General features: G+C 39.4%; 2 protein-coding genes across 2 annotated transcripts in view; one reads left to right on the top strand and one right to left on the bottom strand.

Moving 5' to 3' along the window:
- CLIC4 (chloride intracellular channel 4) overlaps positions 1–6481 on the top strand; it is a 113376-nt gene extending 106895 nt beyond the window's left edge. Inside the window, exons 5-6 of the mRNA XM_006883511.1 lie at positions 4088–4269; positions 5694–6481. Of these exons, the coding sequence (XP_006883573.1) occupies positions 4088–4269; positions 5694–5858 (347 nt within the window). The 3' untranslated portion in view covers positions 5859–6481. The remainder of the gene's footprint in view (positions 1–4087; positions 4270–5693) is intronic.
- A 9479-nt stretch (positions 6482–15960) lies between these two features.
- On the bottom strand, positions 15961–16370 carry LOC102860182 (histone H3.3C-like). Its single transcript, XM_006883510.1, has 2 exons — positions 16239–16370; positions 15961–16164 (listed from the first exon to the last, which is right to left on the bottom strand). Exons 1-2 carry the CDS (start codon positions 16368–16370, stop codon positions 15961–15963), a joined length of 336 nt encoding a protein of 111 aa, XP_006883572.1.
- Between the last annotated feature and the right edge of the window lie 410 nt (positions 16371–16780).

The following is a 16780-nucleotide window of genomic DNA, read 5'->3' as shown; positions in this document are numbered from 1 at the left end:
TCATCCACAATTGATCTTTGTTGTTGTATACTGTATCTGCTTATCCCTGTTATTTGTCCAACATTGATCCTATCTATATAAAAATCTGTGTAAGATCACCTTTATTAAAACTAGTTGCTGTTCAGTGAAAGAATGAAAATCCAAAATCTCTGTAAAACATGTTCACTAAAATTAATAAAATAAAATAAAAGAGGGGGGAAAACCTAGTTGCTGTTTTTATTGTTAAATACCACTGAGATGGAAACGACCCTCCAGTGAGTTTTGAGAGACAATCTCATGGGCGGAAATGACCTTTCTCCCATGGAGCAGCTGGTGGATTCAAACTACGTGCATTTCGGTTACCAGCACAACTCCTTACCACTAAACCACCAGCACTCTCTAGTTTTAAAATATAGTTTTATTTGCCTAAGTGCTTATAATTGCTAAAATGTCTTTGTTATCTTCATTGTGAATTGTACTGTTTTAGAACAGCAGAGATTTTTTGTCACATTTAATACTTTTTTACTTTAATTTTACATATTGAAATTATGTAAACTATAGTAAAATATGTACTTATTTTATAGTTGGAAATAAGTTTTAAAAAATTACATTGTTCTTTCCTAATCTCTTAAGAGATAAAGCTCTTCTCCAAGAGTTTAGGATGTACTTTTATTTTTCTGTAGTTTTGTGAGCACTGAATATACATTTCTATTTATGTATAGATTCAGATTCTGCCGTTGGGTTTTTTAACTTAGCAGTGGGAATATTTCCATATCAAAATATAGCTGTATTCTCATTTTTTAAAATGCTGCTTAATAGTGCCATTTTAATGTCATCATTTCTCTGTTACTAGACATTTAGGCTGTCTCAGATCTTTGCCATGTTAAACCTAGCCACCAGGATGTCCTTGTGCTAGATTCCTAGAAGTGAGATGAGTCAAAAGGTGTATGCATTTTAAAGTTTGCTTTTTCCTATATTTCTTTCCAAAAGTCTGTATTTCCACTTAAGTATTCATTTCCCCTTGCACTGACCTGGTGTATGGGTATTAGTCTTTTAAACCATGGTATACTAATAGGCAAAAAATGAGTGAAGGTGTTTTGTGGGGGCTTTTTAATACTAATTTTTAAACGATGTATAGCTGTTATAGCACTTGTTTGGTTTTTTCCAAAGGCTGTTACAATAGAGACATTGACATTGCTAATCTAATGCAGCAATATAGGAGGCTCATAACTCGGGCTTGTGTGGTGCCCTAGTCCATGCACTGCTAGCTGTATGTGTTGCTTCTCTGGTAGGCTGATTCCACCAGAAGCCCCACGGGAGAAACACGGGCCACTATGCAGCGGCTTTAGAGAATAATAAGCTGATTAACAAAGAGATGCTACTTCAGTGGCCTCCTGCTGCCGTCTAGTGGTTAATCTTGACACTTCTAACCAACTTCATTTTCTAATCATTTATCTTCAAAACTTTATTTGGTTTATCAGATGATTTCCTTTATCAGGTAATGTTTTTAGTATAATTAATATATCTTTTTGGATTGTTGTTTTGCTAGGCATTCTGTATGTTGTTAGATAAAAATGCTATAAAATGAATGAATCTATTTTCATGAATATACTCTTTATATAGACATTCTTAATTGTTAAAGACAAATCTCTTAACATTCCAGTCAGATACAAAAGTGAAACCAATGTGTTATAAGCACTGTAAATACACAGCTGTGAAGTCAGCTTTGACTCTTAGTCACCCTGTGTTGGGTTTCTCAAACTGTAAGTAGCAATGAGAGGAGACTGGCCATCTTTTCACCGTGGAGCTGCTGGTGGATTCGAGAGACTCATAACCTTTGAGGTGGGATCACAGCTTGCTAAGGGCTACACTACTAGAGCTCCCTATTGTAAAGGGAGGATATTTTAGTTTTACCCAAGACCCAACTGAAACGTAAACTAGGAAGACGATTACTTCATAGTAGATCTAAAAGAATAAATTTGCCATCTCCCTCAAGAGCAATTTAAGATAGTTATTTTAAGCAATTTTACTTTCTCTGTAGATTGTGATTGTAGTTATTATAATCTGGTCCATGAACATATCCTCAGACTCTAAGGTGCATTGATTGAATCCTCACTGCATTAGATAGGATGCGTATTGAATCTAAGTTCTTTTCTAATCCTGAAGTTCTGCTCTCTGTCTTCTCCATCATACCTTGAACTCTATTTGCTTGATTTCCCACCCCATAGTTTTAAGAGATGTATTAGTCAAGATTCTAATATTAGAGAAACAGGATCAACAATGTAGATAAAGTAGATAGAGGGACACATTAATGTTGTTCGGTGCCATCAAGTCAGTTCTGACTCAGAGTGACACCTGTGCACAGAATGCAGCAGTGCAAAGTGCAGCGCCATCCTCACAGTCACTGCTAGGTTTGATCTTACTGTCTGCTTCACTAATAAGCATGATAAGTCTCCAGAGACTGTTCCCTCCTGATACTGTATCCAGAGTATGTGTGACAGTCTCTCCAGCCTTGCTTTGAAGGAACATTCTGGCTGTATTTCTTACAAAACAGATTTGTTTGTTCTAGCAGCCATGGATATTAAATATTCTTCCATGTGGATTTGACTCCATTGAAAACACAACCAGAAAAGCCTGGCTCCATGTCCTTCCCAGTGATTGGCAGGCGGCTGGGCCCTCAGGCACCCAGTGTCCACTCCCTGACTGTGCTAGCCAACCTGCACTGGCTCTCCAACCAAAGGAGATGGCCTTGGGTGTCTGTATGCCTCCTCAGCTTTGAGGTCTTTGTACGCTGGATGTGACACCTTAATTTCTCCTGCAGTTAATAAGAACAGTGGGAGATAATGCCTAGATTTTTCTTATAGTTGACCAGAGCAAGAGTAGAAACTAAAAACCCACATTATTTCCTGCGGATGCATCCACAACTGCGTGATGATGCAGTCTTGAGAATGAATTTCTTCCTCAACAATTTTCTAATCTTAGGGCCTTTCACCTGCACTCATCTGTCACTTTGTCCTACTGTAGTGGCATGTTTTTCCAATGCTGGAAGTTATGCCATTCGTATTTCTGGCAATCTACTTATGAGAAAAATTGGCCAGTGAAAACCTAATGAATAGCCGTGGAATGTTGTCTGACATAATGTTGGAAGATGAGCCCATCATGTTTTAATGTAATGAAAGTGAAACTGGAAAAGAGCTGCTTCCTCAGTTCCCAAGTAGAATTGACTTGATGTGGATAGAGTTATGCGGCATGACTCAAAATTGGAAGAAACAATGCTTTATAGCACTTTAAAAAGGACCTTGGTAGCAGATTGGCCCAATATAATACATCCTTTGATTTCTTGACTGCTACTTCCGTGAGTGTGGATTGTGGATCCAAATCAAATGAAATCCTTGGCAATGTCAGTCTTTTCTCCATTTATCATGGTGTTGTTTATTGACTCAGTCATGAGGCTGAAAGATTTACTCTGTCCTGGCCGTGTCAGGTAGACCCAACTTTGAAGAGGCAGCTCTTCCTCAGTTATATTTTGAGTGTCTTCCAATCTACAAGGCTCCTCTTTCAGCACGATGTTGGTCAGTGGTCCTGGCTATTCGTAAGGTTTTCAGTGGCCTGTTTAAAAAAGTAAATAGCTGACTAAAACATCTGTCTTGGGCCAAAATCTATATTGGACATTTAGTTACCAAGTTTCTGTAGATACTACTAGCTGAAATGATTAAGCCGTGTATATTTGCATAAATAAACTTATTCCCCTCACCTCTGCCGTGGGGAGAATAGGACTTTTTATCTGCCTCATCTCAGAGTAACTCGGGGAGCTCTGGTGAGTTAGTTCATTGGGAGTTGTGCTGCTGACAAAATGTCAAGAGCCTTGCTAGCAGTTCGTACCCACCAGTGGCTCCGTGGGAGATCGATCCATCAGCAGTCTCCTCACATGTGATTTGAAGTTCCCGGAAACTCACTGGAAAGTCATTTATGAGTTGGTTCCAACTTGGCAGCAGTGAATTGGCGTGTCAGAGTAAGCATTTGAGAAACCATTTTGGATGAAACAGTAATGCTTTTATTTTGAGGTTTGACTACTCCCCTTCTTACAGCAGTCCTATCTGTCTTTCAGCATTGGAGAGGGGTCTCTTGAAAACGCTGCAGAAACTGGATGAATATCTGAATTCTCCCCTCCCAGACGAGATTGATGAGAACAGTATGGAGGACATTAAGTTTTCGACACGTAAATTTCTGGATGGTAATGAGATGACGTTAGCTGATTGCAACTTGCTGCCTAAATTGCATATTGTGAAGGTAGGCCTGCTGGATGTGGTATCAAATTGTATTAGACCTGTTTACTAAGATCACTTTTCATTTGTGTTTCAGATGTCTTTAATTTTGACTTTTGTTATGAGGTGCCATCAGTCTATTTGTGCTCTTAATGACCTCACCTGACAGAATAGATCTGCCTCACACAGGTTTTTGGCTGTAATCTTTCCAGAAGCAAGTTGTTAGGACTTTCTCCCACAGATCTACTGGCTGTCCAAACTGCCAGCCATTCTCTTACAGGCTTACCACATAATCATTTGCTCTTTATATTTGACTGAAAACGTTTTTAAACTTGCTGCCATTGGGTTAGTTCCAACTCATGGTGAACCTCCGTTGGATTTCTGAGGCTGAATCTTTACAGGAGGAGACTGCCTGCCACAGAGCCGGTGGTGGATTCAAACTGCCAGCATTTTGGTTAGCAGCCTGATATGTTACCCCCTCCACTACCAGGGCTCCTTAGGATATTTGACAACACTCAGCTTGGTATGGAGTCTGTACAAACTCATGGCTGACCCTCCAGCAGGTTTTCAGAGGTTGTATTTCACACCAGGGAAGGCTGCTCATTTCTTACCTCAGTGCAGCTGGTGGATTTGAATCACCTGCCTTTGGTGTGACAACACAACTCTTTAACCACTAGGCCACCAGGCCTTCTTGATATTTGATAAGGAACCCAGAAATAAGGCAACTTAATGATGGTTAGATAGTAGTTGAAACACCTTAGGCTTAATTAAATGGAAAATGAGATCGTCTAAGTTAGGGAGCACTGGTGGCCTAGATTGTCGAGAGTTTCACTGCTAATTCAAAGGCCACACCTTCTCAGCAGTTTGCCTTTGAGGGAGAGAGATGGACAATCTTCTCTTACGTGATTTACACCTCAGAGACCCAACAGAGGGCTGGCTGTAACTTAGTTCCAGCTTGATGGCAGTGAGAAGTTGATGTATATAAGAAAGAAGAATTTCCCCTTGCAAATGCATAAGAACAATTTTGAGTTGAAATTTGGTACACTAATACTGTTACATTCTCTGATCACTTAAACTTTTCTATTCAAGGCAAAATAGTATTCATTGAGCATTTATTATATGGGACTGTATTTGGCACTAAATTGAATAGTATTGTGCAGTATAGGTCAATAGTACGAAAAACAGAGGTCTGAGAGTGTTCAGAAAATATTTTTCCAACGATTCCAGATGGCTCTCTGCTTGGATATCACTGTCACACTTCTGAATGCTTAGTGGAGCTGTGGTCCTGGTCATTATTTAACCCTCCAGTTAGAATGGAGACGACAGGCTTCTTTCCAAACAGAAGCAGTACCCAAAGCTTTCTAAAATCAATAATTTGCTCTAAAGTAAAAAATAGTTTGCAGGAGATGGAAAACAAATCTGTTAACTTTTGATCTTTTTTTATTCCAGGTGGTGGCCAAAAAGTATCGCAACTTTGATATTCCGAAAGGAATGACCGGAATCTGGAGATACTTGACGAATGCTTACAGTAGGGATGAGTTCACCAACACTTGTCCCAGTGATAAGGAAGTTGAGATAGCATATAGTGATGTAGCCAAGAGACTCACCAAGTAAAGTAGCACTTAGGAGAGAGATGTGTTCACAGTCCCGTAACAGAATATGCTTCTCCTAACAGTCTGCTCCTCTTCCTATGATGTAAAAACTTTATTTTGCATGAACATGCAGTTATTCAAGATTAGGATAAAGGGATAGACAAGGTATAGTAGCTGTCTTAAGATGTACACTCCTCAGCAGTATTATTTTAAAATTCACTTGCCCAGCCTACCATCCCCATCCATTTTCTCCCTTCCTCTGATTTGGAAGACACTCCGTCACACGTATTTCAGTTTAGATTTAGACGTAGAGTGCCATCTCTCCTGAGCCCTTAACATTATTAAGTCCATTCACTGTGTACAGTTGGCAAGACTTTTGAGGTGCATTGTTGAACTGGTTAAATAGTAGCCGTGACTTCATCAGTCAGCTCCAAACTGGCACATAATGCATGGTACAAGGAATATTTATGTATTTTTGGAATTTTAGAGTAATAAGAGTGTATGAAAGGATTGTTATTGTATCAGAAATATTCTGTTTCAATCTAGTCTGTCCTGGATATACACTAAAGGGTGTACCACCAGAGAAGCAAGCTTTCTATGAAAAGTCACTACAGATTTTGCTTTATAAATGGATTATTATTTTTGCTGAAAGCATCTGTCTCCAGATCAGTTTTAACACCTGACACTGTATATAAAAGTTCTCCAGATCATTTTACTCAAGCATTTTTATCCTTCTGAGCATATGCTCTATCTAAATCTGGTTTTTGTTCTGTGTATTTTGCCCAGTGCCATTAATTTGGAGCATTATTGCTTGTTCTCTATTTTACTTTAATCATTAAATCTCCTTTTTGAGTAAGCAGAGACCTTTGGTGCTTGTACATCTTTTCAGCATCACTACATAAACTATTATTTAGTTGATTTAGCTATAACATTACAGTGATTGGGAACAGTAAAAATGTAACTTAAATTAACCTGAGGAGTGTAGGATAATTTTGTCAAAATAGCAAGTAAAATTTTGTTTCTAAAGCATATTTAATGTAGATAGTTAATCTAAAGACTACAGTACCCCCCTATATTAAATGTAAGATAAAACACAGAGGCCACCAGCTTTCCTATTCTACTTGTGTTCTATGTTAGAGTGTAGGTAAAGGGTTGTTCACTCATTTTGAATGGAATTGTAGTTATGATAAGTGTATTTTCTACCCTTTTGCCTAATCTCAGTCAATACACATCTGTGCATTAAATTTTTCTACAGCTTTGTTGAGGAATAGCACTCTGCCCGTTTTTTCTTATTTGAATTGGAAGCTTCAAACCAGGAATTATTTGTGCTCTAAGAGAAGTTAAATGTGAAGTAAACAAACATTTCTATGTATTTATTAATTTTTATTTTAAAATAGATTTGTCTAAGTACTAGTCCAGAGGTAGTAGTTTTAACTGTAATACATTTTTGGCAAATTTTTATATCTCACTTGTCTAAGAAGTGCTATTTCTCTTAGGCTGTTTCTGGAAATAAGTATGTTGCTTTAAAATGAAAATGTTTTTCTCGTTTTGTATACTAACATTTAACAAGCACTAGCTTTATGGAAGCAGCCTCACTTTTATAAGCATACTGCATCTTTTAACCTATCAGCAGTTAGCTTGACACAGGAAAAGAAGTAAAGCTCCGTATTGTATCCGTTTGGTTCAGGGAGATTCCTTTGTCTTCAGACTGCTTACTGCTGATCAGAAGTTCTGACACTCTTTTGTAATTAAACATTGGATGGTGATTTATGTGGTTTCAAGGAGAAGGGCTTCATGTAGGGTATCGGGGCATTACATCTTTTGTAGCTTTAGTGGGTTAGAGAGTCTCATAGCAGAACCAGTGCACAGGCAGGCATCCCCACTTTTCACTTACTGTTCAAATAGTAGTAAACTGGCATTCACGTGACAAGGACCCTTCTGCCTCTGTGTAACAGAAAGCAGAGTGGCAGTGCAAGTGGTGCAAAGTAGAGAGCAAATGGAGGAAAGAGCTACATGCCACAAAAATGCAAAAAACTGAATGTCAGTGATGAAATGGAGCTGTAAAGCTATTTTCACTGTGGCTATCTCATCCTTCCCAGCATTTTTTAACAAAAGTATCCCGTGAATATACTTGGTTGTCTTTCTGGTTGTTTAAAGAAGGCATGTGTGCTACACTTGATTAGTCTGTGTGACTTTGACCAAAGGAAGGTACATTATTAGGGAGTATATTCAAAGAAATTTAGGTTGGCAGTGGGAAAAATATGGAGAAAAAGATGGCAGTTTGCTTTAAATTTGTCATATTTTTGTGAGATGATCATAACTTAAAATCATGTGTGGAGGCTTAGGACATCAAGGTTCATAATAATTCATGGTTGACACATAGAATAATTTGATATTGTTTTTATAATCACCAAATTTTCTCTTTCAAATGCTTGAACCCTTTATATTCTACACCATTGAGGAGAGTAGAAATTGAATGGAAGGCCTCGCTACTACAAGGAAAGCTCTCTACTGTGTTGGTTAATAAACCACCCCACCTTGACTGTTTAAATACATGAGTTTTTTAGACTATTGTTTTCTTTTTTTACTAGTCGTGCTCATTTGTGATGGAATTCAAATAAGATCTTATTTCTTGGTAACATCAGCCGTTAAGATTTCTCTCTATAGCCTGGAACAATTTGTATATGATAAAGAGACTTTTGACATTTATTCTTATACTAAATTGATAAATTCTAGAATTAGGCAATTTTACCTTACTTCTGTTGGGGTTTGATTCTTTAGAGTTGCATATAGATAGCTTTGATTTCTGTACATTTAAAAAGCCCATTTAGAAAATAGTAGGAACTAAAATTAAGAAAAAGAAATATTTTTTTCATGCATGTTTTGATACACATTTCATTAAGTTTATTGCTTAGCAATTTTCTTACACAGATTTTAATCAGTATTGGATTCACAGGAAAGCATTAATTAGTACTATGTGGACTTTGTTTTTCTACCCCTTTGTATTATCAAGTTTGGAACCACCAAAATATTTTTATCATGGGGAAAAAAATTTTCAACTCCTTAAGCCATAATGTTGAACAGACTTGGAATATTTTCTTTATAATTACTTGAAAAGGCAAATGAAAGCTTATTATAAAATGCTCATGTTTTCTTTTCTTTCTCTGGAACATCATGCACCAGTATATTGCTGGCAGCTATTAAAAAAAAATAAAGTATATTTTCACTATCAGAAAGAGTTCTCCTTTCATGAAAATAAATAGCAACTTGGGGTAAATGTATTTTGAGACTGGTTTCTTTTTCCTGTGCAAGCGAAGGATTCAGCATATTGAATAGATTACCAGAGGAAAAACCGTGTGGTTGTCTCATTAGGTGGTGGTGTGTACCGTAGAGTCAAACCAACTCATAGCAGACCCTCCGGTGGATTTCCAGGGCATTTACCTCGCACGAGGAGATTGCCCATCCTTCTCCCGTGGAGCCATTGGTGGCCTCAAACCACATGCCTTTGGAACTGCAGCCCAGCTTCTTGCCTCCAGGCCACCAGAGCTCCTCTCAGTAGGTAAAGAAAAAAAGAATTTGACAAAAACCTGCCTGAGAGTATTATGTAGTACTGAAGAAAGGTAACGAATTTGTGAAACACTGGAGAGAATGGGTGAATCTAGAGGAAATTATACTGAGTGACATAAATCACTCATAAAAGGATTATTTTGGTATGTTGTTGTGTACTATGAAGTCGGAACTGACCCCATAGCTGACCCTCCAGTTGGTTTTTAGAGACAGTAAATCACACAAGAGAAGCTTGCCTATCCTTCTCCCTTGGAGCAGCTAGTGGATTTGAACAGTGTGCCTAGACCACCCACCAGAGCTCCATTGTGGTATAAGACCACCATTATAAATGCTGAGGAAAGGTTTACACACAATCATTTGTGAATGATTACCAGGCATGGAAATGGAAGGAGAGGGAAGTGGAAATTAATGGATAACTTGACATAAGTGAGAGGTAATATATATAGTATTAGGCATTGATCAGATGTGATTTCATTAGCTGTAATGTTGTAAAACAAAATGTATGAATAGTTAAATGAAAAACTTATATGATTTGTAAACTTGCACTCAAGTGAAAAAAAGCAGAAAGCTGGCAAACAACAACAAAAATCCTAGATGATATTCTTAGGAAAATAGGAACAGAACTAATGTTTTTTTAAAAGTTGGATAAAGCTTCCTAGGAAGGATCTCTGGTGAATGTCATACAGGATGAGAGGACAGGCGCCTTCTCGCTTGCCCTCACTACTAGGCACCACCCTTTGTCAGTAGTTTCCACAGCTGCTTTTTAGCGACACCCTAACCAGTGTAGTAGGTGAGGGAATGGTAAGGAAGTGACAAAACAGGCTTTTTGCAGATGAGACAAGTATCTAGAAAAATTTGCAATTTCCATAAGAATATAAGTAAGATTAAGGAGCAACTTTGATATATATCAACATTAAAATAGAGGGACTATTCTAAAGCAGTAAAAGTGGACAACTGAGCAAAAGGACTGTGTACATGGGCCATTAAAAATCTGTAATATGAACATATTTACCTATTCTATGAAAAAGATGTTTTATAAGATTTTTTTCTTTCTTTAAATTAGAAGGCAGGTAGCTCAGTGACCTGATGGTAAGCTGCTACACTGCCAGGTTGAATCCACCAGCTCCTCTGTTATGTGCCGTCGAGTCGTTTGCGACTCATAGCGACCCTATGTACAACAGCCCTAAACTGTGCTCTATCCTGTGGCAATCTCATTGCCTCTGACACACCCATCCCGATTATCCCAGTCACTGAATCAATCCACCTCATAGAGGGTCTTCCCCCCCTGCGCTGTCCCTCTACTCTACTGAGCATGATGTCGCCCTCCAAAGACCTGTCTCTCCTTACAACATGTCCAAAGTATGTCAGGCGAAGCCCCAGAATCCTTGCCTCCAAGGAGCGGCCTGATTTAACCTTCTCTAGGATGAATCTGTTTGTTTTCTTGGCAGTCCATGGTACATTCAATACTCTTCTCCAGCACCACCAGCTCCTCTAGGGGAGAAAAATGGCAATATCTTCCTGTGTGATTTATTGCTTCTGAAAAGCGGCTATGGAGGGTTGGCTATGAGTTGGTTCTGACTAAACAGTGCACAACAGATAAGATATTTAGGACAGATCTTTGTTAGGTGCCATCAAGTTGAGTACAACTTTGACTCTATGAACAACAGACATGAACCCTGTCCTATCCTGTGCCATCCTCACAATTGACACATTCATGAGCCCCTTGCTGCAGTCACTGTGTCAGTCCACCTACCTGGTTTAGTGGCTTCCTCTCCTTCACCAGCCTTCCACCTTTCTAAGCATGACATCTTTCACCAAGGACTAATCTCTCCTAGCACGATGCCTAAAGTATGTGAGGTAATAGCAAACATTACAAACTACTAATTGAAGGAACTACCAGAAGATCTAGTCGCCGGGTAGATATACGATGTTAACGGCTATATTACTCAGAAGCATCAAGATTTCACCTCTGCCTCAAATGTATAAATTTTGTTTTCCAACAAAAAGACAATGAGTTGTGGGTATTGGTTGGTTTGTGGTTTTTTTGTTGTGTTTTTTTAATGAAGTAAATTATATTAAAAATTCATATGTAAGACTTAGCTCCAGATAGCTAAGATACATCAGGTGAGAGGAAAAAAGAAAACTTATCTGAACTTAGTAAGATATTAAGAGCTGATAGAATTTATATAGTAGATCACAGCAACGCAACACACCTGCTGCAACAGCCAGAGAAGTCTGGATTAGGACCCGAAGATTTTCTTTGTATAACTACAGAATTCTGGAAGCAGTACCCTAAAACCAAAATGCTATCATCGATCAGTGTTGGTTCCTGGTGACCCACCATAGTCATTTCTACTTTGGGGCCCATATTAGGGATTGTCCATGCACAGGGGTTCTACTTGAAGGAAGAAAAAGCTCCTTGGCTATACGGTGGGCACAGTGGAAACTGGAAGCAACTTGTAGGACATGTGCTTGACTCCAGAGCTACACATGGCAACCTAGAGGCTAAGCTGAGCCTCCAAAAAGCAGAGTGAACTCACCCATGAATGCACAACACTTACTGTTGATTGCCTTTCAGTCAAACACGACGCATAGTACCCCTATAAACAAAAGGCCTGAAGCCCCTCTACAACTATCGACATTTATCAAAATTCGTAGGGTTTCCCGAGGCATGTTTAGAAAGTGGATGCCACTCTTGCTTCTAAATTTGTCATAGTAATGTGCCATTGAGTCATCTGCGATGTATGTACTCTATGTACAGTAGCTCTGAACCCTTCCCTGTCCTGAGTCAGTCTCAGTAATTCTGACACACCAGTTCCCACTGCCCTAGTTACTGTATCAATCCATCTCATCCGGGGTTTCCCTCTCCAGTGCTGTTCTTCCACCCTTCCAAGCATGATGTCCTTCTCTAAAGACTCATCTCTCCTGGCCATGTGCCCAAAGTAAGTGAGGCAGAGCTTCAAAATCCTAGCCTCCAAGGAAAAACTTGGTTTTACTCTCTCCAAGACAGACCTATTTGTTTTCTTGGCAGTCCATGGTATGTTCAAGACTCTTCTCCAGCACCACAATTCTTAAGGCATAGATTTTTTTGTCATCCTTAGTCATTGTCCAACTCTCTGAAGCATAACAAGTAATTGAGAAGACCATGGCCTGGATCAGGCAAACCTTTGTATCTAGACTGACATCATTAGGAGCCAAAATTTTCTCAGAGGAAGGAGCCTGCTCTAAACAGAATGTACCCAAGTTGGCTGGAGTGGGAATTATCTGCAAGTGGGCATGAGGGATTTTCCTGAGGTGATGATACTTATAAAAACAGAGTTGTGGGTAAAGATCTAGTAGCTGCACAGTAAAATTTCAGCTCAATAAAAAGCCCAGTTCAAAAATAGGTAAAGGTCATAATGATGAGAGTCCACTTTATAGTCCATGTTTCTGAAACAATTCTAGAGATTCTGGTGAGAGGGTAGGAATGGAGGAATAATGAGCAATGGATTTTAATACATATTTTCCCAAGAGATAACACAAATGAACATATAAATGCTCCACAACATTAGGGATTGTTATGTACTGTTGAGTCAGAACTGACCATCGCTGGCCCTCCAGCAAGTTTTCAGAAACAGTGAATCACAGAGGAGGAGACTGCCCATCTGCATTGAGCAGCTGATGGATTCAAACCATGTGCCTTTGGGTTGGTAGTAAAGCTCCTTCCCAATAGACCACCAGAACTCTCTCATTAGAGAGATTCAGAGCAGAGCCCCAAAAAGATAATCACATCCCATTGACTAAGATGACTGTAATCGGTAAGATGGACAATATGGTCCACAGGTGGAGAAATTGGAACCTCATAGATGTCTGTTGGGGATGCAGAATAGTGCAAACATCTTGAAGTCTAGTTTGACAGTTCTCAAGTCTTTTAAGCATAGAGCTGCCTTATGACCCAGCAATTCCACATCTAGGTTTATACGAAAGAGAATTGGAAACTCATGTCCAACACATAATTTGTAGCAAAATTATCATAATAATGGGAGACAATACACTTCAACTGAAAAATTGTGATGTAGTCATACAATGAAATATAACAAAAAGTATCGATATATATGCTAGAACATGGATGGAAATTGAACATGCTAAGAACTGTAGTCTTCAATATGGATTGAAGCTCAACATCAAGAAGACAACAATTCTCACCACTGGGCCAATTGGCAGCACTGTGACGAATGGAGAAGAGATTGAGGTTGTTAACAGTTGCAGCTTGTTTGGTTCCACCATCAACACTCTTGGTACCAGCAATCAGGAAATCAAAAGATGAATTGCATTAGGTAAATCTACTGTCAGGGACCTTTCCAGAGTGCTGAGAAGCAACAATGTTAGTCTAGAGTCTAAGGTGTGCCTGATCCAGGCCATCATCTTAAAAATTACTTGCTATCACCAGAGAGCTGGACAATGACTAAGGAGGACAGAAGAAGAATTGATGCCTTTGAGCTATGGTGCTGGAGAAGAGTATTGAATATACCATGGACTGCTAAGAGAGAAGAGACTGCTAAGGTTCATCCTAGAGAGGATGAAACCAGGCTCCTCCTTGCAGGCAAGGATTCTGAAGCTTCATCTGACATACTTTGGACATGTTGCAAGGTGGGATCAGTCCTTGGAGAGGGATGTCATGATTGGGAGGGTGGAGGGACAGTGCAGAAGAGGAAGACCCTAGATGAGATGGATTGATTCTGTGACTAGGGTACTGGGATAGGTGTATCAGAGACAGTGAGATTGGCACAGGAGAGAGAGATTTAGGGCTGTTGTACATAGGGTCACTGTGAGTCGCAGGCAACTCGATGGCACATAACAACAACATGAGGCCCAGGCAACTCGACGGCACATAACCACAACAGCATGCTAGATGAAGGAAGTAAGACGCCAAAGGTCACATACTTAATGATTTCACTTACATGAAATGTCCAGAAAATGGAAATTTATGGTTGAAACAAAGTGGATTAGTGATTGCAGGGGCTGAGCTGGAAAAGAATGAAGAGTGATGGCTGATGAGCTGAGGTTTCTTTTGGGGGTTTTGAAATGCTCTAGAGTTAATGATGGGACAGCTTTGTGAATATAAAAAAGCTGCTGAATTACATACTTTAAAAGGATGAACTTTACGGTATCTAAATTATATGTCAATTTAAAAAAATCTTAAAAAAGAAGCATCCTTATCTTACTAGAGATTCTGATCAAGGTTAGTTACCAAAGGCCATTAAAAAGACAGGAAAGAAATGGGCAAGTGGAAGTAAGAAGAGACTCTGAAATCTGCTGTCGAGTGGAGAAGCTAACGCAAAATGGGCTAATAATCGAGTAAGCAAAATAAGGGTCCAAAGGACAGCTCCAGATGACAAAACTTGCCATAACCACGCCAGAAGGCATTTCCTCAAAAAGCTGAACACAAATTCCATACAACCCAGCTGTTCCACTGCCAGGAACATACTCTGAGGAAAACAGAACCGAGACACAAATTGAGATTTATACACTGATGTTTGCCACAGTGTTACTCACAATGGAAGAAAATGGAAATGTCCTTCAACAAACAAATGGATTGAAAAACTGTAGCACATTCTCATGATGGAATACTATGCAGCACTCAGGAGCAATGATTTTGAAAGATAGAACATGAGAGAGGCTGGAAAGCGTTTTTTTTTCTGAGTGAACTAAGTCTCATAAGGACAAATTGCATAAGACCATTACTGTAAAAATAGAAGGATTACTACTAGTAAGATAGGTGCCAAAGCCCAGAGAGGGAAGGTGAAGGTGGAGGGAGGCTGATGGTGGGGAGGTGGGCTGACAACTCAAGGTTGCAGAGTTTTGTGGACAGAGTGAAGGGGTGAAGGAATTAGGAAAGGTGGGATAATTGTGGGCATGGATCAAAGGTAGTTAATTTTATGAAACAACTATGGTAATGATAATATGAAACTGAATGGATGAATGCATGAAATAGAATTTTTTAAAGAAAGAAGACAAAACTAAGTATCATGAAATGTGCAGAAAGCTGGAATTTGAAAATCAAAGGGGGGAAATACAGCATTTTTTTATAGTTTAATGTATTTTAATAGCAGACTTACAGAACAGCACAGAAGACAGACAACATTAAAAAACATGTACTTGCATGTAGGACAACTCAGAAAAGTATAGTGAATGGATGGATCTACTGTATGATAAAAATGCTACAAACACTATTTAGTTGCTATCAATAAGAAATTTACTTGTCCAGAAATATTTAACAGGTTTATTTATAATTGTTACAAAGTTGAACTGCTGAAACTTGTTCACGGGAAACATTTTTTTTCTGACTTGCAGTAATGCTTTATATTCCCGCATTTATATTAGAAATTCACACACAAATGAAAATGGAAAAACTGCCAATCCTTGATTTCTGCCCCCTATGTTTCCATTCACAGTCATATACTTAGGTATCTTTTGACCCCATGGAAAAAAATTATCTAACGTTCAAGAACTACCAATAACAGGAAGAAGAGATTTTTTTTTTTAAAGAATGAAATGTTCCCCATCCTAATGGATTCTTAAGCACGCTCTCCACATATGCGGCATGCTAGCTGCATGTCTTTTGGCGTTATTGTTACACGTTTGGCATGGACAGCACACAGCTTGGTGTCTTCAAAGAGGCCAACCAGATAGGCCTCACTTGCCTCCTGCAAAGCACCAATGGCTGTGCTCTGAAAGCACAGATCTGTTTTGAAGTCCTGAGCAATTTCTCGCACCAGACGCTGGAAGGGAATTTTTTGAATCAGGAGTTCAGTGGACTTCTGATGACGCCTGATTTCACGGAGTGCCACAGTACCAGCCTGTAGCGATGCGGCTTCTTCACCCCGCCAGTAGAGGGTGCGCTCTTGCGAGTGGCTTTTGTCGCCAGCTGCTTCCTGTGTGCTTTCCCACAGGTTGATTTGCGGGCGGGCGGCTTTGTACTAGCCATGGGATAAGCACCTCTTCACTTACTCCCCCTTTGACGGCTGGAGCTCGGTGGCGCTGGCTTCAGAGAGCGACGGCGGCGACTGCGAACACAATTTGGAAATACAGCATTTTTCAAGCAGTGCTGAAAGAAAAAAGAAAAATTAAAACCTCAAGTTGCAATGATGAAGGATTCTATGGGCAAAATATTAAAAGACGTAGGAAGCATCAAAGAAAGATGGGAAGATAAACAGTCACTATCAAAAGAATTGGGCAATCTTCAACCATGTATTGCATGGTGGTGTTATTATTAAGTGCTGTCGAGTATGACTCACAGTGACCCTATGGACAAGTCCCCTGAACCCCATCCTGTGCTTCCTCACTGTCACAGTTGAGCCCATTGCTGCAGTCCTGTGTTAATCCAGCTCCTTGAGG

Source organism: Elephantulus edwardii, unplaced genomic scaffold (genome assembly GCF_000299155.1).
Source record: "Elephantulus edwardii isolate Elephantulus edwardi_28Jun2011 unplaced genomic scaffold, EleEdw1.0 scaffold00028, whole genome shotgun sequence".
Lineage (NCBI taxonomy): Eukaryota > Metazoa > Chordata > Mammalia > Macroscelidea > Macroscelididae > Elephantulus > Elephantulus edwardii.
The sequence above is the reverse complement of the archived record's forward strand: the minus strand, read 5'-3'. Positions and strand labels throughout refer to the sequence as shown.

What these genes read in the sequence shown, in the direction of transcription:
- LOC102860182 (XM_006883510.1), bottom strand. Translation starts at nt 16,370, where the DNA reads ATGGCTAGTACAAAGCCGCCCGCCCGCAAATCAACCTGTGGGAAAGCA. An exon ending in AGCCGCATCGCTACAGGCTG is followed by an intron (nt 16,165 to 16,238) that starts GTACTGTGGCAC and finishes ATTCCCTTCCAG; the next exon opens with CGTCTGGTGCGAGAAATTGC.